This window comes from Cherax quadricarinatus, chromosome 56 (genome assembly GCF_038502225.1).
Source record: "Cherax quadricarinatus isolate ZL_2023a chromosome 56, ASM3850222v1, whole genome shotgun sequence".
NCBI lineage: Eukaryota > Metazoa > Arthropoda > Malacostraca > Decapoda > Parastacidae > Cherax > Cherax quadricarinatus.
This window is the reverse complement of record NC_091347.1, coordinates 19,861,134-19,882,024: the sequence shown is the minus strand read 5'-3', so window position 1 is coordinate 19,882,024 and position 20,891 is coordinate 19,861,134. Positions and strand designations below refer to the sequence as shown.

At 40.9% G+C, this 20,891-nt stretch overlaps 1 protein-coding gene across 1 annotated transcript; it reads left to right on the top strand.

Annotated features, from left to right (window-relative positions):
- The first annotated feature begins 1,912 nt into the window (after positions 1 to 1,912).
- Positions 1,913 to 19,570, top strand: RpL5 (ribosomal protein L5). The gene is made up of 7 exons (XM_053794121.1): positions 1,913 to 2,017; positions 4,963 to 5,108; positions 5,568 to 5,742; positions 6,145 to 6,347; positions 6,457 to 6,634; positions 7,839 to 7,913; positions 19,403 to 19,570. The coding sequence occupies exons 1-7, from the start codon at positions 2,015 to 2,017 to the stop codon at positions 19,550 to 19,552; spliced, it is 930 nt and encodes a 309-aa protein (XP_053650096.1). The 5' UTR covers positions 1,913 to 2,014; the 3' UTR covers positions 19,553 to 19,570.
- Positions 19,571 to 20,891: the final 1,321 nt, after the last annotated feature.

Here is a 20,891-nt window from a genome sequence, read left to right as displayed (position 1 = left end):
CCTCCCTAGTTTTGAAGGTTCTCATTATCCATCCTGTCATTTTTCTAGCAGATGCGATTGATACAATGTTATGGTCCTTGAAGGTGAGATCCTCCGACATGATCACTCCCAGGTCTTTGACGTTGGTGTTTCGCTCTATTTTGTGGCCAGAATTTGTTTTGTACTCTGACGAAGATTTAATTTCCTCGTGTTTACCATATCTGAGTAATTGAAATTTCTCATCGTTGAACTTCATATTGTTTTCTGCAGCCCACTGAAAGATTTGGTTGATGTCCGCCTGGAGCCTTGCAGTGTCTGCAATGGAAGACACTGTCATGCAGATTCGGGTGTCATCTGCAAAGGAAGACACGGTGCTGTGGCTGACATCCTTGTCTATGTCGGATATGAGGATGAGGAACAAGATGGGAGCGAGTACTGTGCCTTGTGGAACAGAGCTTTTCACCGTAGCTGCCTCGGACTTTACTCTGTTGACGACTACTCTCTGTGTTCTGTTAGTGAGGAAATTATAGATCCATCGACCGACTTTTCCTGTTATTCCTTTAGCACGCATTTTGTGCGCTATTACGCCATGGTCACACTTGTCGAAGGCTTTTGCAAAGTCTGTATATATTACATCTGCATTCTTTTTGTCTTCTAGTGCATTTAGGACCTTGTCGTAGTGATCCAATAGTTGAGACAGACAGGAGCGACCTGTTCTAAACCCATGTTGCCCTGGGTTGTGTAACTGATGGGTTTCTAGATGGGTGGTGATCTTGCTTCTTAGGACCCTTTCAAAGATTTTTATGATATGGGATGTTAGTGCTATTGGTCTGTAGTTCTTTGCTGTTGTTTTACTGCCCCCTTTGTGGAGTGGGGCTATGTCTGTTGTTTTTAGTAACTGTGGGACGACCCCCGTGTCCATGCTCCCTCTCCATAGGATGGAAAAGGCTCGTGATAGGGGCTTCTTGCAGTTCTTGATGAACACGGAGTTCCATGAGTCTGGCTCTGGGGCAGAGTGCATGGGCATGTCATTTATCGCCTGTTCGAAGTCATTTGGCCTGGAGACCTGGAGGCGAGTGATATTAAGATATATTTTCCTTCTGTTATGTAATTGTGTATATATATATATATATATATATATATATATATATATATATATATATATATATATATATATATATATATATATATATATATATATAACCATTTATTATTTTTAATATACAGTCCACAAATTTATATATTTACCAGTATTCCTGGTGTATGTATATTTCATTTAATTAATAGGTCCAGAGCAACTTGTTGTTATGACAGTGGTAGGTATCGAAGGGGGACATTTTTTGCGACCTAGGTGTCCCAAATTCCTACTTGTCTATGTAACATTGATAAATAATAATTATCTTTGTTATCATTTACTGTTATGTACATAATTAGTTACATTCACATAAATGCAATTTTCCACAAATTTATTGCACCCAGTATTTAGCAAGGCATAGTTGAATTGAGAGAGATTCAAATTCAAAATCATTTTTTTATTTCTATGCTTAATATACAATATGTAGTTTACATGTAATAAAATATTAAGCATAAAGAAAGCCACTAACATGCATGAGCATTTTGTTAGAGATTTGTACTGAGATACAAGGACCCCTAATGGAAATAAATAGATTACTTTTTCTGACTGTTGTGGGTTATCCTAGGTAATTTATATATATGTTATTATGTAACACAATTGTAATCACCTAAAACTTAGGTGTAATTGTTCCTAAATAAACTTAGACCCTGGAAATATCTAGCAGCATTAAAACGTCTGAAGGGGCCGTTATATGATTTAAAATTATATTATATTAATTAAATAAAATAAATAATGTGTAATTAGTAAAATCTGAGCAAGACATATGATAATAAATATGTGATACATATTTTCCAAGTAGACAGAATGTGATGTCTACAAACATGCTGTCTTTTCCGAGCTTGGTCGTCCCTTAGACGTCAGCCTAGAAGCTGTCTATGGGAACTGCCATAATTTTGCAATATGGTGAGCTTAAATTGCCTTTCCTGTTCGTATATATGTCAATGAGTATCTCAGGTGTACTGTGAGTTGCAACTTAAAAGCAGTTATGATGAAGAGGTGGTGTAAATATGGCTTGTATGTGCTGGGTTAGCACGGTGTGGCGGCCATGTTGGCCGTCTCGTGTTTACATGTGCTAAGTTTTATTCAGGTTAAATATTCATATATTTTTACAAGCTGCTGTTTTTAATTTCACCATTGATAAAAGTAAGCAAATGTGGTTTTATGTGGTAATAAAATTTAGATGAAAGTATATTTGTCATAATATGGCTGGATGACGTGTGGCTGTCACTTTTGATTAGTGTTCTCATTTTTGATGATTAAGCAGTGTTTCCAGGTTCATCTGGCAGTCTACTTAACAAAACGAAGATTAGAGAGATTTATAGGTTATGCTAGGTGAGGCGACTATATTAGTAGTATGTTGAATAGTTGATTTTTTTTTTTTCACCTAAGGAAAACGCTGTTAATTTTAGTTTTAAAAGTGCTGAATAAACTGCTAGCTAATCATCTCAGTGGTTGCTGGGGTTGAGTTTTGTGTCCTGCCCTGCCCCTTTACTGGCTGCTGTTAGTTTCACTTTCCTTCCTATATTGACCCTATCATACCTGTTCTTAGAGCTATGTATGGATTCTGCCTCTACCAATTATGTCTAGGTTCTTTCTGACCATTCTACCCCTCAAGGAAGGTTCCTTGATGTTGGTGAGGGGCTCTTGATTTAGGGAATTGGATCTGTGCTCCAGTTCCCCAAATTAAGCCTGAATGCCTTCCACATCCCCCCCCCCCCCAGGCGCTGTATAATCCTCCGGGTTTAGCGCTTCCCCCTTGATTGTAATAATAATAATCTGACCATTCTAACATCCCTATGATTCACCTGTGTTTTTTAACCTCAAACTGTGACCTCGTACCACAGATTGCATCTGACTTGCCCTGTCCATCCTGTCATATCCTCTTGTGTATTTTGTGTTATGTCACAAGTCTTCAAGAGAAAACTGGACGAGTATCTTCAACAGGTGCCGGATCAACCAGGCTGTGATGGATATGTGGGTCGGCAGACCACCTGCAGCCACAGCCTAGTTGATCAGGCAAATACCAGATGAGCCTGGCCTTTGCCCCGGCTTCAGGAGTAGATTTCACTTAGAAGAAACTTCTAAGAGGCATAGAAATAAAATACTTAATTCGTCATTGACCTAAAAATAGGGCTCTGAATAATTTAAGGACACCAGATTTCTACAGGATGCGGTTAGAAAAGTGGCAGATGCTGTTGGAGTAAAAGTAAGTTTTCATTTGCTACCCTGTCATTCCCCCACCACCACCTTTACCTACACAAATGGAAACATTCAAGAGCACAAGAATAGGGGATTACAATGGGAGGCATACTGGCCCACACTAGGCAGGTCCAACTCACCCCAACACTTTCAAAACCAGGGGAAAAATTGCCAGTGATGACACTATCCAAATCACTGTGCTCTCTTGCTAACATAATTGAAACAATACACTATATCAAACAAAACCAGCTCATCCAATTCTCTCCTTGCTCTTCCAACCTTCCTTCAACTCCCATATAAAATTTGTAACATATCTTGTTCCATTGTAACTAAGTAACCTTCTGTATCATCGCACTTCTGTTCAGTCACTCCACAAAACTAAAGACCATTGCATGAATTTGAAAGTCATAATTTTTACATTGTACTGTTATGTCCTAATTCAAATATTGTACTGAAGAATGCTTTATATTGGCATTAAAACTGTGCAGTAAAAAAAATTATCTTTTTCTGCATCAACATTTTTCTTTATAAATCTCCCCTGCATTGTCGCCAGTGCTTTTTTCTAAACACTGACAGTAAAGAGAAAAGGGTTTTGGTACTGACATTAAATCTCACTTTATTGATCTCATGCATAAAGGACATTTCCCATGACAGTTTCAGATTCTCTTGTTGAGCCATTTAGCTGGTCATATAATGAAGACCTCTCAGGTGATTTTTTCCCCCCAGCACATTACCCACCACCACCTTTGTTAATATATCAGTGGTGTAGATTTTGTTAGTGTAACACATTAGAAAAGGAATAGAATAATTGGGATATGATTTAATAGTACAAATTTAAATTGAGAATAAATAGTGCTGAAATTCAGATATAGAAGGCATACACTAGCATATGTCTCCTCCCCTTGGAATGCCTGTTTAAAGAGAGCAAGAGGGAAAAGCCCCAAGTTTTTCAGAGCAAAAACATAATGTAAATAAAGATGTAGACATCTCTAACATAACATTCAGTGTTAAATTCCAATTGTTTAGATATGGAAAGAATAAAGAACTCGAAAGGGGCAACATACAAAATGCAAGATCATCACCCAGTATACTGCAAGTTACATCTCACATGGAGCCATTAAAGCTTTAAATTACTGGAAATGTCTCAAAGCCATAAATATGTACTATATTTAATGGAGTGGAGAGATACATAATGCATGTATATACATGGGAAATGCTTGAGGGACTAGTCACAGATCTGCACACAGCAATAATATCCTGGAGCAAGAGATAAAAGACAAATACAACAATAACTGTGAAAAGCAGGGGTTCTATGGACCCAGATTATTCAGCACTACTAACAGATATCAGAAACACTGCCTGAGGAGGTGTAGAAGTCTTCAAGAGGGGACTTGACATATACTCCACTAAGTGCCAGATCAACCAGTCTGTGATGAATCTGTGGACCAGCAGCCATAACCTGGTTGACCAGACAAGCCTGACCCAGGGCCTAGCTGTGGGAGTAGGTGAACCCTTTAAATCTGTCAAAGGCATATAGAAGGTAAAGCAAATCTGAAAAGGATCTTAGAAATTTGGTGGTTGCTTTTATTTTTCTTCTCATTAATACATGAATTTAGGTGATGTTTAAACCCGCTGTGTATATTCTACAGGGTTTCATTAAAGTTGTCAAGAATAAGGCTTACTTCAAGCGCTTCCAAGTAAAGTTCAAGAGGCGCAGAGAGGGCAAGACTGACTACTATGCTCGCAAGCGATTGGTTGTGCAGGCAAAGAACAAGTACAATACGCCTAAGCACCGGTAAGGTTTGACTTTAGATAATACAGTAGTATGATTGTTTTTATAAAACTAAGGTCTTCATTGTTAGGGGTGGAGGGGTGGGTAGCTTGGTGGTTTTTGGCATTTATAGAGAGACAGAGGATATATATAAATCTCAGGTTGGAGGGTTAGGGGTCATCCTGGGTATGGAAGGGAGGGGGGTAAATGAGGCTTTGACTTGGGAGTTGATCATCCAGCAGGCTTGTGAGAGTATATTGGGTACGAGTAAGTGAAGACAAGTGGAATTTTTAATGGCCCATTAGCTGGACTAGTCCTGGAGGTGAGAAGGGCAGTGTCTGCACTCTGAAGCAAGGATGGAGAGAGCCATTGAGTTAAAATAAAAAATGGGATTCCAAGAAACAAATAATATTCTTAATATTCAATAAGTACTGTAGTTTGTTTAGTAACTTATTGGTTCGCTAATTAAAGGTATCTCTACAGCATGATTGTGCGTATCACAAACACTGATGTCATCGCTCAGATTGCTTATGCCAGAATTGAGGGAGATATGATCACTGCTGCTGCATATTCTCATGAACTCCCTAAATATGGTGTCAAGGTTGGTCTTACCAACTATGCAGCATGCTACTGCACTGGACTCTTGCTTGCTAGGAGGGTAAGTTTTCTTTTGTTTTTTTTCTCCGATACTGGTTCTGTTTTTTACAAGTTTTGCATGTGGCTTTAGGTTGCTAATTACTTTGTCAGAAGGTTTGTCAGTACCACATTAAAACTGGTAAGATAATCAACAGTGAAAGTCTTCATGTATTATGTGGTATACCAGAACACATTTCTTTAAATTATGTAATTGGTATGTTAAAAACATGTTAAATTTGGTGAAATTTTCATGGGTTTTAAACCTGGGACTGGGCTGTGGGGGTGTTGACTCCCAAAAACCCCTCTAGGTAAACTCCAGGTATTGTCTGGTCTGTTGGTCAAGTCTCAATTAAAACAGTCATTAAATTTATATTGCACTACTAGAGTCAGATAGTTTATATTATTTATCTATACTGTATTTCAGATTCTGAAGAAGTTCAGGCTGGATACCATTTATGAAGGTCAGAAAGAAGCTGATGGGGAGATGTACTCTGTGGAGGATGTGGCAGAAGGTCCAGGAGCTTTCCGTGCCAACCTTGACATTGGTCTGGCACGGACCACTACTGGAGCTAGGATTTTTGGAGTCATGAAAGGTGCTGTGGATGGAGGCATTGAAGTTCCCCACAGGTATATGCATAATTAATGTTTTAATGATTGTGTTTTACAGTATTTTCAAGTTCATAAACACTGGTAGGTGTATTTTGAAAACTAAACATGTATATCCACTCCTACACAGTGAGAAGAGATTCCCTGGATATGACAAGGAGACAAAGGAATTTAATGCTTCTGTTCTTCGTGATCATATTATGGGTAGTCACGTTGCCAGTTACATGAGGGAACTCATGGAGGAAGATGAAGATGCTTACAAGAGGCAGTTCTCACGATTCATTAAGAAAGGAGTTACCCCTGATGAGGTAATTACTGATTAATAGTTATTTATACCCGATGAATTGAAATGTGTAAAAAAAATTTATCAGTCTCTTCACTAATATGTACATTTTTTGGATCCAATGTGCTGGTTTTTCATAATACTATGCAGTAGTACAATCAAATTAAGTGCTAAACCTGAAAGGATCATGTAATATAGTACTATGCATGTATTGGTTTTTGTCATTTCCTTGGTACGTGCTTGGACCTGAACCATTGCCAGTATCTTTAATTTGCACTTGTCAGCCTTTGCCATTGTTTACCTAATGTCAGTATATCATATGATTGTCAGTATTGACCAGATTAAAATATATTGTCTTGTATAGAGAGATGGCCTTGGCCAGTGGACAAAATTTAGTGGTATTTGTGAATTCTGAACTGGAGGCCCTAGTAAATTTGGTGGTTGACTTGTACTCTTTTTGATAATGGTTTTTACTTGTATTTAATTATGGTACAATTTGCTGTAATGTATCGTTGCATATTAGAATTTTTTTTTTTTTTTAATTTATAATATGGAAGGTTACGTTAGGAATCGCTGTGCCATGTGGAAATAAACAAAATCAGTGTAAACAATGCTTCATGAGTGCAGTCCTTGAAACTACAACTGGCTTACTCTGATAACTCTTATATCAGTCAGAATAGTTATATCTGGTAGCAGTGAATAATACTCTTCAGCGGCATGCCGTAGGAGAGAGGGAGGAAGCACTTCTTGACTGTAGGCTAAGTGAGAATGAGCTAGCATCTAATGGACTGAAGGTAGGTCTAAGCCTGCAAGATCGGCAGTGCCAGCCTAGTGGCATGGCATGAAATACAAGGGTAGCTTGATGCGAAATATAAAACCCAACAGGGTTTACATCACTCAGGCATACTACTGTGTCAAGTGACTGAATAAAATCTCTCTCCCTTTTCGTGCAGGAACAGGGCACTAAAATGAAATGCAAAATATTTAGTGGATACAAAAAACTTCTTACCAAGGAGAGAAGAAAAAAGGGGGGTACTAAAAAACATTGCCAACACAGTGAGCCTTCATGGGCATCACTGCATGCCATCCTGCATATGGATAGGGCTTACACTAGGCTTGGCTGGGTTATTTTGGTAGTCCATTATTGTCCATTGCAATCTTACCTATTTTCAAAGCATAATTTTCTAAGCCATTTGTTTTGTATAATCGTAATACTTTCTTCTAAACAGCTAGAAGAAATGTACAAGAAGGCACATGCTGGCATTCGTTCTGACCCATTACCTTCACCAAAAGAAGAGAAGAAGGTAAGGCAAATCATATTCTCGTTTCGTGTATTTATATTTTTCTATTTAAATCGATTGACCTTTCCACCTCATACCATCTTTGTATTTCACTTTTAGTACACTAAATAGCTTCCAGATATTTGTAGCTGGTAATAAATGCTCATTTTCTTCATAATTCAGTACTGTATTTTATATCTGACAGTAAATAATGATTCCATTTTTAGTATGAAGCTATAATTTCATAGTGTTGGTTTCGTAATGTAAGAAATGTGAAAGTTTAAAGCATTAGGGACCTTAAATTTACTGTTCTGAAGTCAAGACATGAATAAATCTAGACTAGTATTGACTCCACTTAAATTGGTTTTGTTTTGTCTTCAGCTGAATCAGTCATGCTTGTAAATATTTCATTCAGTATTGCAGAACTTAATTTTCCAATCTGATAGCTAAACACTTCATTGGTTGCCAATCTGACACCTACCATTCAGCGGTATACGTTACCAACCTGCAGCTCTTGCGCTGTGTAACTTCCACCTCCAGGGCTTTAGTCCTGGTGGTGGGAAGTACAGTGCCTGCACTCTAGAGGAGGAGTTAGATATATTTGCTGGGATATCTGAACTGTTGTATCTGCATGCCTCTGGCAAAACAGTGATAGTGCAAATGATGGTGAAAGTTTTTTTTTTTTTTTTGTCATCCTGCTTCATTGGGAGATGACTAGTGTGTTAAAATAAAAAGAAAAGTCTGATGTTGTCTGGGGGTATTACTTTGCCATCTAACTTTTCTGTTTTAGTGTACTTTCTCTGCAAAATACCACTTGGTTATGAGTACAGCCTCCCCTCACTTAGCGACGTGCTGTACTTGTTTACTGACGACTCGGACTTACGATGGGGTCTGACCAGTATGCATAACTAAATAATGTACCGTATATTAGAGCTGATTTCTTCTATTCTGTTTATTACAATATACTGTATAAACACTTAAAAATACAGTGGACCCCTGGTTTACGATCAGCTCCCAATGCAACCAATTATGTAAGTATTTATGTAAGTGCGTTTGTATGTGTATGTTTGGGGGTCTGAAATGAACTAATCTAATTCACAATATTCCTTATGGGAACAAATTCGGTCAGTACTGGCACCTGAACATACTTCTGGAATGAAAAATATCATAAACCGGGGGTCCACTGTATATCAGAAATGTTATAAATGGTGTAAAGATGACATTAAAACAATATCGAAGATGGTTGACGCAAACCCACTACCTTTATAGTAGTACATATGCTCCTCGCTTAGCAACAAATTTGTTTACCAACGTGGTATTAGGAATGGAACTCTGTCGTTAAGTGAGGAGAGGCTGTATTAGAGAATGGATTGAGGAGATATTTTTGGATGCAAATAATTTTCCTTTTGATAATAGTTTAGCTGAAAACAGATTGAAAATGGTCTCCTACCTCCATGCTAACTCTGGGTAGCTGTGTATCCTTAGGAAAAGTGAAAAAAAAAAATTATAAAAAAAAAAAAAACTAAGGCAGTTAAGTGGGGAAACCCCATTTAAACAGCAATTAGAATCCTTCAAACTTTACATAGTTTAACTTTCTTGAAATTTCTTGAAAGAAAAGGTGCTCAATAAAAAAAGTCGGTAATTTTGATCTCGCTGATCTCATTTTAAAGACCGATTAACCGTTTTGTATAGACAATGCAATTTTAGCTTGTGCACTTTTCACTCGTTAGCGAGTTCATTGGTTTTCTTTGTTCCTTTTTTTTTTCTCCATGATACAGGAGGGCCCTGATTATAAGGTGGGTTAGGTTCCAAATTACCATTGCAAAGTGAATTGCCTTTTTTATTTTCTTAATACATATAAAGGCCTGATATGTTTACACTATCATATATTAAGTGTACAATAGAGTTAGGCCTACAAAAAAAAATATGAAAGTAAAAATGAATGTGCAGTACACATTACTTGCCTAAAAATATTTTTTCCTTGTACATAGTGAGTGGTTGGTAAATTGCCAGAATAGAGAGAGAAACAGAGCACACAGACTCTGTAAACAAGACTGAATCCCTGACAACACACCCTGGCTCATGGCAACTGCTATGCAGACTACTGCATTGATGTGAAGATAATTTGTATATAATGTAAGGTGTATTGTGGGGATAATCCTCTTCAAGGGGGGCTCCTTGGCGTGGTGAAGAGGCTCTTGGTCTGAGAAATTAGCCCTGTCGGTCTTCCTCAGACTGAACCTAATTACCCCCCATTCTCCCCTCCCCTATCCCATCCTCCCCTTTTTCCATTCCTCCTCCTCCTCACCCCTCCCTTTTGCCCTTCCTCTTTTTGGCCTTTGGGATTTCTCCCACAGGCGCGCTAGTTCCTAGGTAGGGGAAAGGACACCGGGGTCCATCCCATTCCGTTGAGGTTCTTGGCGGTGGCGTAGTTTGCCGTGGAATCTGGATTGCCTGGGGATGTCCCGATCCCTCTCCGGTATCCCGGAGTAGCTTTGGGTGTCTTTCGGGCGATGGGTGTATCTCTGTAAGCCACCTTTCGGATTCCGGGGGTGGTGGCCAAAGGAGGTATGCTTTGTGGCGGATATCCGGCCGCCCTCTCTTTTGTCCACCGAGGTAGCTCGGCAGATGTGGGGTTGCTATCCCGGATTGCTGGTTTACTGGCATGAAGGGTAGGGTATGGCACGGGTTCCATGCTGCATCTGCACTACTAGCGGTGCTGAGGTCCTCTTGGGCGCGGAGGGAGATTTCCGGCCCTTTCATTCCTCCTGGGAACTATTCCTCCCCGCTCCCCCCTTTTTTATTCTTTTCTTCTTTCTTTTTTTTTCTTAAAAACAAAAAGCAAAGGAGTAACCTAACCATGGCAGCCCTAGTCCATGAACCCACTACCCCCGGGCCCCTTCTTGATACCGCACCCCATTCTGACCCTGCCTTGTGTTTAGACCACTCTTCGGACACTCCTGATGCCCCTGTACCTCTTGCTGGTGCTGTTTCCTCACCCGTTTCAGGTACCGGGGCTTTGACTGACTCCTTCGATTTGTCTGAACTCCGCTCTCCTTTGACTATGCTTCCGGCTTCTCCCTCTACGGTACGGCAATTTTCGAATCGCCTGCCCATTTCACGCCGGACCAACTCCGGTCCTACTCCTAAACGCCAACGTCAATCTCCTGATGATGCTCCTTCATTACCTTCCCATTCTACTCGGAAAAGACTGACACGTCAAGCACTCCCTCTCCACGCTCAGTTTCAGACCACACAATGGACTAAATTCTTTACTTTAAGACCGACTTCTTCTTCTGCCTACCTTTCTGACCATAGTATTGGCAAAGCGCTCCTGCGTCATGTTGGTAGAGATATTTCATTTCATGCTCTCAAGAGCGGTATGCGCATCGTCACTGTCCAGAATGCTACCCAAGCTCATGATCTTTCTCTCCTTTCGAATATCGATACTACTCCTATCACTATTGAAAAACATCTTTCTCTCAATTCTTGTAGTGGTACTGTCATTCTGCCCCATACCATAGTCCAACAGAATTTCCAGTCATGTGGCAATGACATTTTTGAACAGCTGGAACTCCAGGATCTCCCAATCCTCAAAGTAGACACTTATGTCCTTCCTGCCCGGGGGCGGAGACGTTACCCTTGCAATGTGGCTCGTTTAACTTTTGACAGCCGAGAACTCCCGTCCTCTGTATATGTCGCGGGACATCGGTTACAAGTTCGAAAGGTGATACCTACACCGCAACAATGTAGAAATTGCTGGCGTTTTGGTCACCCAGCGAAATATTGCAGATCTATGGCCGAATGCCCAGTCTGTGGTGCCGACGACCATTCTAATACATCTTGCCTTAATTGTAATGAAGCTCACCCTTCGTACTCCCGCCGTTGCCAGGTCTACTTAAATGAACGTGAAATCCGTTGCCTCAAAAAGGCAGAAGGTCTCCCTTATGCTATGGCAGTTACTCATCTCCGCCTCCAAGGGAGACTACCCCGTGTTTCTTATTCTCGTGTTTCCAAACATCCCCCCACTTCTGGGGTCCCATCTTCTGCAGCCTCCTCTGTTGTTACCCCTCCCATAGCCACTACGGCATCTAATCCTTTTGCTGTCCTTGGCTCTGACGTCCCGACTACAACTCGGTCTGTTCTCACATCTTTGCGTCCTTCCTCACAAGCCCCAGTATCGACAAGACCTCGTACGACTCCTAATACCAATCGCCCCTCTACTCAGAAGTCCAAAAAATCCACATTGCTCAAATCTTCTTTGCCCCTTTCTTCCCTTCTTCCACCTCCACACTTTACCTTTCCAGTCTCTGTACCTAGTTCTTCCCCTCTCTCTGGCTCTATTACAAGTGTGGAGATTCACCCTCCTCCTCGTACTATGCCTTCCACCCCCGTCCCCTCCCAAGTTTCTCCCTTTCTGCCACCTCCCAGGTTTCTGCCTCTTCTGTCCCCCCCACACTTCATCTCCAGTCCCTTACACTCTTCCCTCCCCCTCTACTTTGGTACAGTCCATTACTGTCCCAATCTTTACTCACCCTCCTCCTTCTATCTCCAATATGGTCTCCCATACATCTTTGAATTCAGAAACACTTGAAGCCATTTCAGAATATATTGCAGAGGCTAAACCTTCAATGGACACTGATTCACTTCCTGTTCCTTCTCTTCCCTCTCCTCCATCTTCACAACCCCATTCTTCGCAACGCTCCATTCCTTCGCTACTTGAACGTCTTCCAATGCCACCACATTGACTTTTCTAACCCCTCTAGTCCGTAGGTGCCTTTACCTACAGATTCCTGGTATTTTCTTCATCGCCAATCATGGCCTATTTACAGTGGAATATCCGCGGCCTCGGGTAATCGGGGTGAGCTTCAGATGTTGCTTTCCAGGTTTTCCCCTGTTGGTGCTTGCTTACAAGAACCAAAATTACACTCAGCTGTTTTCCAACCTATCTCAGACTATAATTTATTGTATTCTTCGGATCCTTTCTCAGATGGGACCTTTAATGAAAGTGCCCTTCTACGCAATGATATTCCGTACTGTCAACTATTTGTCCATACCTCGCTGCATTACACTGCAGCCCGTATCCACTTGAATAAGTGGTTTACAGTATGTTCTTTATATCTCTCTCCTTCTCGAGCATTTTCTATCCCAGACTTTGCCTTTCTTGTTTCATCCTTACCACCACCACTTCTGTTACTTGGTGATTTTAATGCCCACCATTTCCTCTGGGGGGGTCTCATTGTGACTCACGTGGCATCCAGTTGGAGGCTTTTCTCGCCTCACCCCCTCCATGTTTTAAATACGGGTACTCCCACCCATTTTGATCCTCGTACTCATACTCTCTTGCATCGATCTATCAGTCTGCTCTTCCTCCACTGCACTAGACTTCACCTGGTCTGTTCTACCAGACTTACATGACAGCGATCATTTTCCGATCATTCTTACTTCTTCCTATTCACCACCTTTCCGTAGCTCTCGCTGGCAATTTGATCGGGCAAATTGGGATCTTTACTCACACCTCACTGCTTTTAGTGAGGTTCCTTCTTCATCCTCCATTGATGAGCTCCTACACATCTTCTCGACGTCAGTTTATACCGCAGCTTCTCATTCTATACCCCAAACCTCAGGCAGGCATTCTCAGAAGTGCGTGCCTTGGTGGTCTCCTGCTTGTGCTCGTGCAGTACGTTTGAAACGTGCTGCATGGGGCAGGTACCGGTACAATAGAACCGCTGAGAGACTTCTTGATTTTAACCCTTTCAGGGTCCAAGGCCCAAATCTGAAGTGGTGCCCCAGTGTCCAAGAATTTTCAAAAAAAAAAATTATTTTTCTTATGAAATGGTAAAGAATCTTTTTGTGAAGGTAATAAAACAAAAAGTACGAAATTTGATGGAAAATTGATGAAATTATGCTCTCACGAATTTTGATGTGTCAGCGATATTTACGAATCGGCGATTTTGCCGACTTTGACCCATTTTAAGCCAATTACATTATTCCAGTAAACCAAATTCTTAGCTATTTCACTAGTATTACTTCTATTCTATCGATTGAGCACAAGAAATCAGCAAGTCAACTGTTTCAACTACAAATTAAAGTGATCGGAAATTGTTAATTTGGCCAATTTAACACAAAGTTCAAAATATTCCAATTTCAAAATAGGGTCCAGAATAAACAATGTAGATATTCCTGGAACTAAACTAACATTTCCTCTGTTCATTAGTTATGTTTTGAGGCTTTACAAATAAATTCCATTTTGATTTTTTATTCACATAATGAATTTTTATTCACACCAAAAAATTGAAGATTTACTGTTATGCAATACTGTAATAATTGTATAAATATCATCACCATATTTGTGAATGCATATTAGACCCACCAGCTGGCGTGTATTAGACGTGTGAGGTCGTTTGTTTACTCTTGAATATCGGCAAAAATTTAACATTTCTGCTACTTTGAGCTCAGTTTCAAGCCATTTCCAGTGCTAAAACCAATCAAAATCATCTCTATTTCTGTAATATGTCTTCCATTCTATCAATTGAGACCAAGAAATCGCAAATACAACTATAAAAAACATACGAAAAAACACTGCATAGTCGCTGTTTTAATCGAAAAATCATGATTTCAGTTTTTTTCTCTCATTATACACAGTGTGCTGCAGGATCTGTTTTATGTGGTGCACACATACCACATAGATGTATTCTCTCATATCTAGGCCCAAATGTACCACTCAGTTTATCAGAGTGAGCTGAGCTCATGACGTAGATCTACGGTTTGGACCCTGAACGTAGATCTACGGGACAGACCCTGAAAGGGTTAAGCAGAAGCGTGCGATCGCTCGCCGTGTCATCCGTGAAGCTAAACGCACTTGTTGGCGAGACTGTCTCCACCATCACCTCTGCTTCTTCTATGAGTGCAGTCTGTTAAAAAGTGAGGAAATTGAGTGGTAAATACTCTCCTGACTCGGCTCCTGTTCTACAGGTCGCTGGTGTTCATGTAGCAAACCCTCTCGACGTTGCCATTGAACTTGGCACACATCTGGTCCGTATTTCCCGAGGGCTCCATCTATGCCCCTCGTTTCTTTCCTCAAAGTCTGCCAGAGAGTTAGTACCCTTGGACTTTTCTTCTCTCAGAGAAGAACAGTATAATGTGCCTTTTACACTTCAAGAACTGGAGGCAACGCTCTCAGCTTGCCAATCATCGGCAGCTGGGCCTGACGACATTCATATTCGTATGTTGCAACATTTACATCGGTCAGCCCTTGTAGTCCTCTTACACCTCTTCAATCTTATTTGGGCACAAGGAGTTCTTCCCCAGCTGTGGAAATCTGCCATTGTTCTCCCTTTCCGCAAACCGGGTACTACAGTACATGATGCCTCCCACTATCGCCCCATCGCTCTTACTAGTGCAGTTTGCAAAGTGATGGAACGTCTCGTAAATCGACGTTTAATGTGGTATTTAGAGACACAACAGTCTCTCCTCTAGTCAATATGGCTTTCGTAAGGGTCGTTCTACCATAGACCCCTTACTACGTTTGGATACGTATGTTCGCAATGCTTTTGCGAATAATCACTCAGTTATTGCCATATTTTTTGACCTTGAGAAGGCATATGACACAACTTGGAGGTATAATATTTTGGCCCAGACCCATTCCTTAGGCCTCCGAGGCAATCTACCATCCTTCCTTAACTTTTTAACTGACAGACATTTCCGTGTTAGTCAATAATGTTCTTTCCCCGGACTTCGTCCAAGCTGAAGGTGTCCCTCAGGGATGTGTTCTAAGCACAACACTTTTTCTCCTTGCTATAAATGATTTGGCCTCTGTTCTTCCACCCAATATTTGGTCATCACTCTATGCTGATGACTTCGCTATTGCTTGTGCAGGCGCTGACTGTCATCTTATTGCAGTTTCTCTCCAGCATGCGGCCGACCGTGTTTCCACTTGGGCCACCACGCATGGGTTTAAATTTTCAAGTACCAAAACTCACCAAATTACTTTCACTAGACGCTCTGTTATCTCCGATCATCCTTTGTATCTCTATGGCTCCCGTATCCCCGAACGTGATAGTCAGGTTTCTAGGCCTTCTCTTTGACCGTCGGTTATCCTGGAAACCTCACATTACCTCTCTGAAGGCAACTTGTCACAGCCGGCTAAACCTTCTTAAAACCCTTGCTCATCTTTCCTGGGGAGCTGATCGTCGAACTCTGCTTCGCCTACATTCAGCCCTCGTTTTATCGAAACTCAATTATGGTGACCAGATTTATTCCGCGGCCTCTCCTGCTACTCTCTCTAGCCTTAACTCTATCCATCACCAAGGATTACGTTTGTGCCTTGGTGCTTTTCGCTCTTTCCCTGTTGAGAGCCTCTATACAGAAGCGAATGTTCCATCCTTGTCTGATCGCCGTGATGCCCATTGCCTTCGCTACTATGTACGCTCTCACGATCTACACAATCCTTCCATTTATAGAATGGTCACCGATATTAGTAGACATTCTTTATTCGTTCCCCGCCCCTGTTTGCTCCGTCCCTTTTCTCTTCGCCTACATTCACTCTTGTCTTCCCTTCAGTTACCACCTTTATATGTTCATGTAGCATCTCACTTTTCCCTACCCCCCTGGGAAGTTCCAGCTGTTCGGGTCTATTCTTTCTCACTCCCTTGCTCGAAAGCTGAACTGCCTACAGTGGCTTCCCGCTCTTTTTCTTGATCACTTCCACTCCCATTCTCATGCCACCGCTGTGTACACAGATGGCTCTAAGTCTTCAGACGGCGTCGGATTCGCAGCAGTGTTTCCGGACAGCGTCGTGCGGGGGCATTTACTATCTTCAGCTAGCATTTTTACTGCTGAACTGTATGCCATTCTTGCAGCACTTATTCGTATCGCATCTATGCCTGTGTCATCATTTGCAGTAGTCTCAGACTCCCTTAGTGCTCTACAGGCTATACGAAAATTTGATACATCTCATTCCCTAGTTCTCCGTATCCAACTTTGGCTACGCCGTATCTCTACCAAACATAAAGATATTGTTTTTTGTTGGGTCCCTGGTCATGTCGACGTACAGGGCAATGAACAGGTAGACACTGCTGCGCGGTCAGCAGTACATGACCTACCAATTTCCTATCGAGGTGTTCCATTTCTGGACTATTTTGCTGCAATAGCTACCCACCTTCGCACCCGTTGGCAAGAACGTTGGTCAACTCTGCTCGGTAACAAACTTCATTCTATTAAACCGAGCATAGGTTACTGGCCGTCTTCTTGTCATCAGTGCCGAGGTTGGGAGACCACTCTCCCGCCTTCGCATTGGCCACACTCGTCTTACTCATGGGTATCTCATGGAGAGGCACCCTGTTCCTCTCTGTGAGCAGTGTCAAGTTCCAGTATCGATTAGCCACATTCTGTTAGACTGCCCTCTCTATCAACGAGCACGCAGAATTTACCTCCGTCGTCGTCTTCGTTCTACTACTCTCTCGTTACCTTCCCTTCTTGCTGATGGACCCTCCTTTAATCCTGACTCTCTCATTGACTTCTTGACAACGACTGATTTACTCCACAAACTCTGACGATACTTTTCGCACTCCCCTCAGCCCTTTCTAGTTCAGTCTCTTGCTGCCCTTTACCCTTTCACCATCCACTACCCCGCTGTTATCCGTAACCTATTACTCGTCCATCTCCCTTTTGCCATCTGATGCCCTCGCTTCCTTCCTGCCCTGCAGCGCTGTATAGTCCTTGCGGCTTAGCGCTTCTTTTTTATTATAATAATAATGTGGGGATAATGCTCCATAAATGTTGGTGTTTCGGATGGACACGTAATAGAAATCCAACTTGTGGTGGCTAGTCCCAGGCTCATAGCAGCACCCATTCACTCCCAGTTGATCTAATACGTGTACAACTGGCCATTTAATAAGTGTCCGTCAGACTGTCTATTACGTGATGTGTAGCATGTCTATGTAGTTTTCCAAAACATGTGATAAATGGATTATGAAAAATGTCTTGTGATGGCATAAATATAGGATGTTTTTAGTGCCCCAGAGCGATATTCTTGTATTATTGCATCAACACAAGTGCGACACACCCTTAGCTACTCCTTTGCCTGACTTTGCTCCTACTTTGTAACTTGACAGAGCTCACAGAATATGTAAATGGAGAAAGTGTGGTGCACAGGTGCCATAGTAATCAGGAGCCATGAATTGTCCATATTAGCGAAGCACTGGAAAGCAGGGGCCCTCCTGTATGTACCTTTTGTTAACCCTTTGAGGGTCGACAGGCCCTCTCCGAAACTCGTTCTCAGGGTCGGCCAAATTTAAAAAAAAAAAAATAATTTTCTCTTATGAAAAGATAGAGAATCTTTTCCCGATCATAAGGACACCAAAAGTTTGAAATTTGATGGAAAACTTACAGAATTATGCTCTCGCGAAGTTAGCGGTCTCGGCGATGTTTAGGCATCGGCGATTTTGCCCACTTTGAGCCCCATTTTCGGCCAATTCTACTGTACTAGTCGACAAAAAACATGAATATTTCGCTAGAACTCCATTTTTTCTATCGAATGGGTGCAAGAAACCACCCATTTATGAAATTCAACTATCCAGTACAGTGGTCAGAATTTAGCAATTTTGCCAATTTCATACAAATTTCAAAAGATGCCAATTTCCGAATAGGGTCCAGAATAAACAAGAAAGACATTTCTGGCACTAAAATGACATTTCCTCTGGTCATTAGTCACGTCTCAAGGCCCCTCTTATATTCTTTTGCTTTCCACTTTGAATTTTTATTCTCACAAAAAAATAAGATTTACTGTTATGCAGACTACTGCATTAGTGTAAAAAATGGTATAAATATTATTGGCGCACTTGTGAAAGAACATTAGACTCGCCAGTTGACGTGTATTGGACCATTGGCACGATTTGTTTACTTTTGAAATTTGGTAAAAATCGAACATTTCTGCTACTTTAAGCTCAATTTCAAGGTACCTTTCATTGTAAAACCAGTCAAAATCATCTCAATTTCTGTAATATGTCTTCCATTCTATAAAATGAGACCAAGAAAACTAGAATACAACAATAAATACCATACGAAAATACAGTGCAAAGTCGCTGTTTTATTCCAAAAAAATGGTCAGTTTTTTTTTTTTTCTCATGCACTGTGTGCTGCAGGATTTTTTTTAGACTGCACACTGACCACAGACCCATTCTTTCACATGAAGGCCTACCAGCTTTCTCCCACTAGATTTGAGGGCGCTAGAATTTAGGCGTACTAGTACGTCAAAAACCCTGGGTCGTAAGCCGTACTAGTACGTCCGAGACCCTCAAAGGGTTAAAGATTATATTATGCCTTGTTGCAAACACTTTGTAGTAGGTTTGGTAAACATAGGTCTCTAGAATGGTGGTTTTTAACTTGACACCTATGCATTTTTATGCTACTAGATGGTCTAAATTGTAATACAGGTTGGTTCCACATTTTGTGACAAGTTTCAAGTGGTGATTTATAAATATCTAACATGTGCCTCATGCTTTTTTTAATAGGTTGTAAAGAAGAGATGGAATGCCAAGAGGTTGACATACGATGAACGCAAAGCTGCCATTCAAAAGCGCAAGGATGCTTGGTTGGCTAAGATTGAGAAGGGGGAGGCTACTATGGAAGAGCTACGTGTCCCTAGGCACCACCACCGTTAATAAAGATTGTGGTCAGAATTGTTTGTTTCTTTATCTTAGCAAAAGAATAAATTGAAGCAAGCATAAAATCTAGCATCTTTAATTTTGTCATGAGTTTATATAAACCATTTTGGTTTAGAAATGCACAATGTAAATTGAAACAAATTATTATTGTCCTTGGTCAAACTTATCACTGGTAAAAGTTTAAATCAAACTTCTGCCCCGTAATTTCAACAGCTAGAGAAAAGGAATTAATAAACAAAAATTGACTATCAGAACTACCCTATGAAGTACAAAATTTGGTAGATTTTACAAATTAAAAAAATTAATTTAAAAAGCCCAAAATAAACTTAGACATTCCAGGCACTAAAACATTTCCTCTTCATTAATCACATCACTAGACCTCTCCTATATATTACACTTGCCTTCCATTTTGAATTTGTAAAAAGTCACCCTAATTGGATAATAAAATAATGGCATGTCAGTAATTGAATTGGACCTCTTAAACCATGAAACAGACTGGGGGGTGCATAGGAGTCCTTACCTATCCATGGGGAAAATTGCCAATCTAATATTTTGGCCCCTTTGAGCCCAATTTCAAGCTGCTACTGGTTCTGAAACCAACTATCATCCTTCAGTATTGTCTTTCATTGTATCAAGTGATGCTCAGAAACGGTACATTAAACTATAAAAATGACACTAGAAAACATACCGAAGTTGCTATTTTAAACCAAACACATGGTCAGCATTTTGATACTTCCCCATTATGCACAGCATGGGGTACTTTTTTTTATGCTGTGCACACCCATTCTCTCATCTAGGCCAATATTTGCTGCTCTCGGCTTATCTGAGGGAGCTGTGCTTAAAACATTGTTCTACATGCTGGCCACCAAAATCGTTAAGGAACCATTGCTAGATGGTGGCAAATATTTGGAGGCAACCTGAAGGCGGCTAATTTCCATCTGAGTAGATTATTATAATCAAGGGGGAAGCGCTAAACATGTAGGTTTATACAGTGTCTGTGGAAGGTATTTAATAACGACTGAGAAACTGATTGTGGTGGTCCTCTAAAATACTGTACTGGTTTAAGTTTTTTTTTTCTCTCCATATTGTACTGTGGTATAATTCAGTGTAGCACCTTACCTGGATTGCTGGGGGACACCCATCACTGTCAGTATTCAACTCAGTGCAATTTAGGAAGGAAAACTTGCACCAAAGTTTTTTTTTATTTACCTCTCAAGGGGGGTGCCTTGAGGTTGAAGGGGACCTTTATCCAAGAAACTGTATCTCCCTTCTTAAATCAAACCTGATTACCTCCCATTCTTAAGTGCTGGATGATCTTGTGAATTTATTGAAAATT

Excerpts from the sequence above, each read along its gene's own strand:
- RpL5 (XM_053794121.1), top strand. Across the intron at positions 5,743-6,144 it reads GACTCTTGCTTGCTAGGAGG|ATTCTGAAGAAGTTCAGGCT; the intron begins GTAAGTTTTCTT and ends ACTGTATTTCAG. Across the intron at positions 7,914-19,402 it reads CACCAAAAGAAGAGAAGAAG|GTTGTAAAGAAGAGATGGAA; the intron begins GTAAGGCAAATC and ends TTTTTTTAATAG.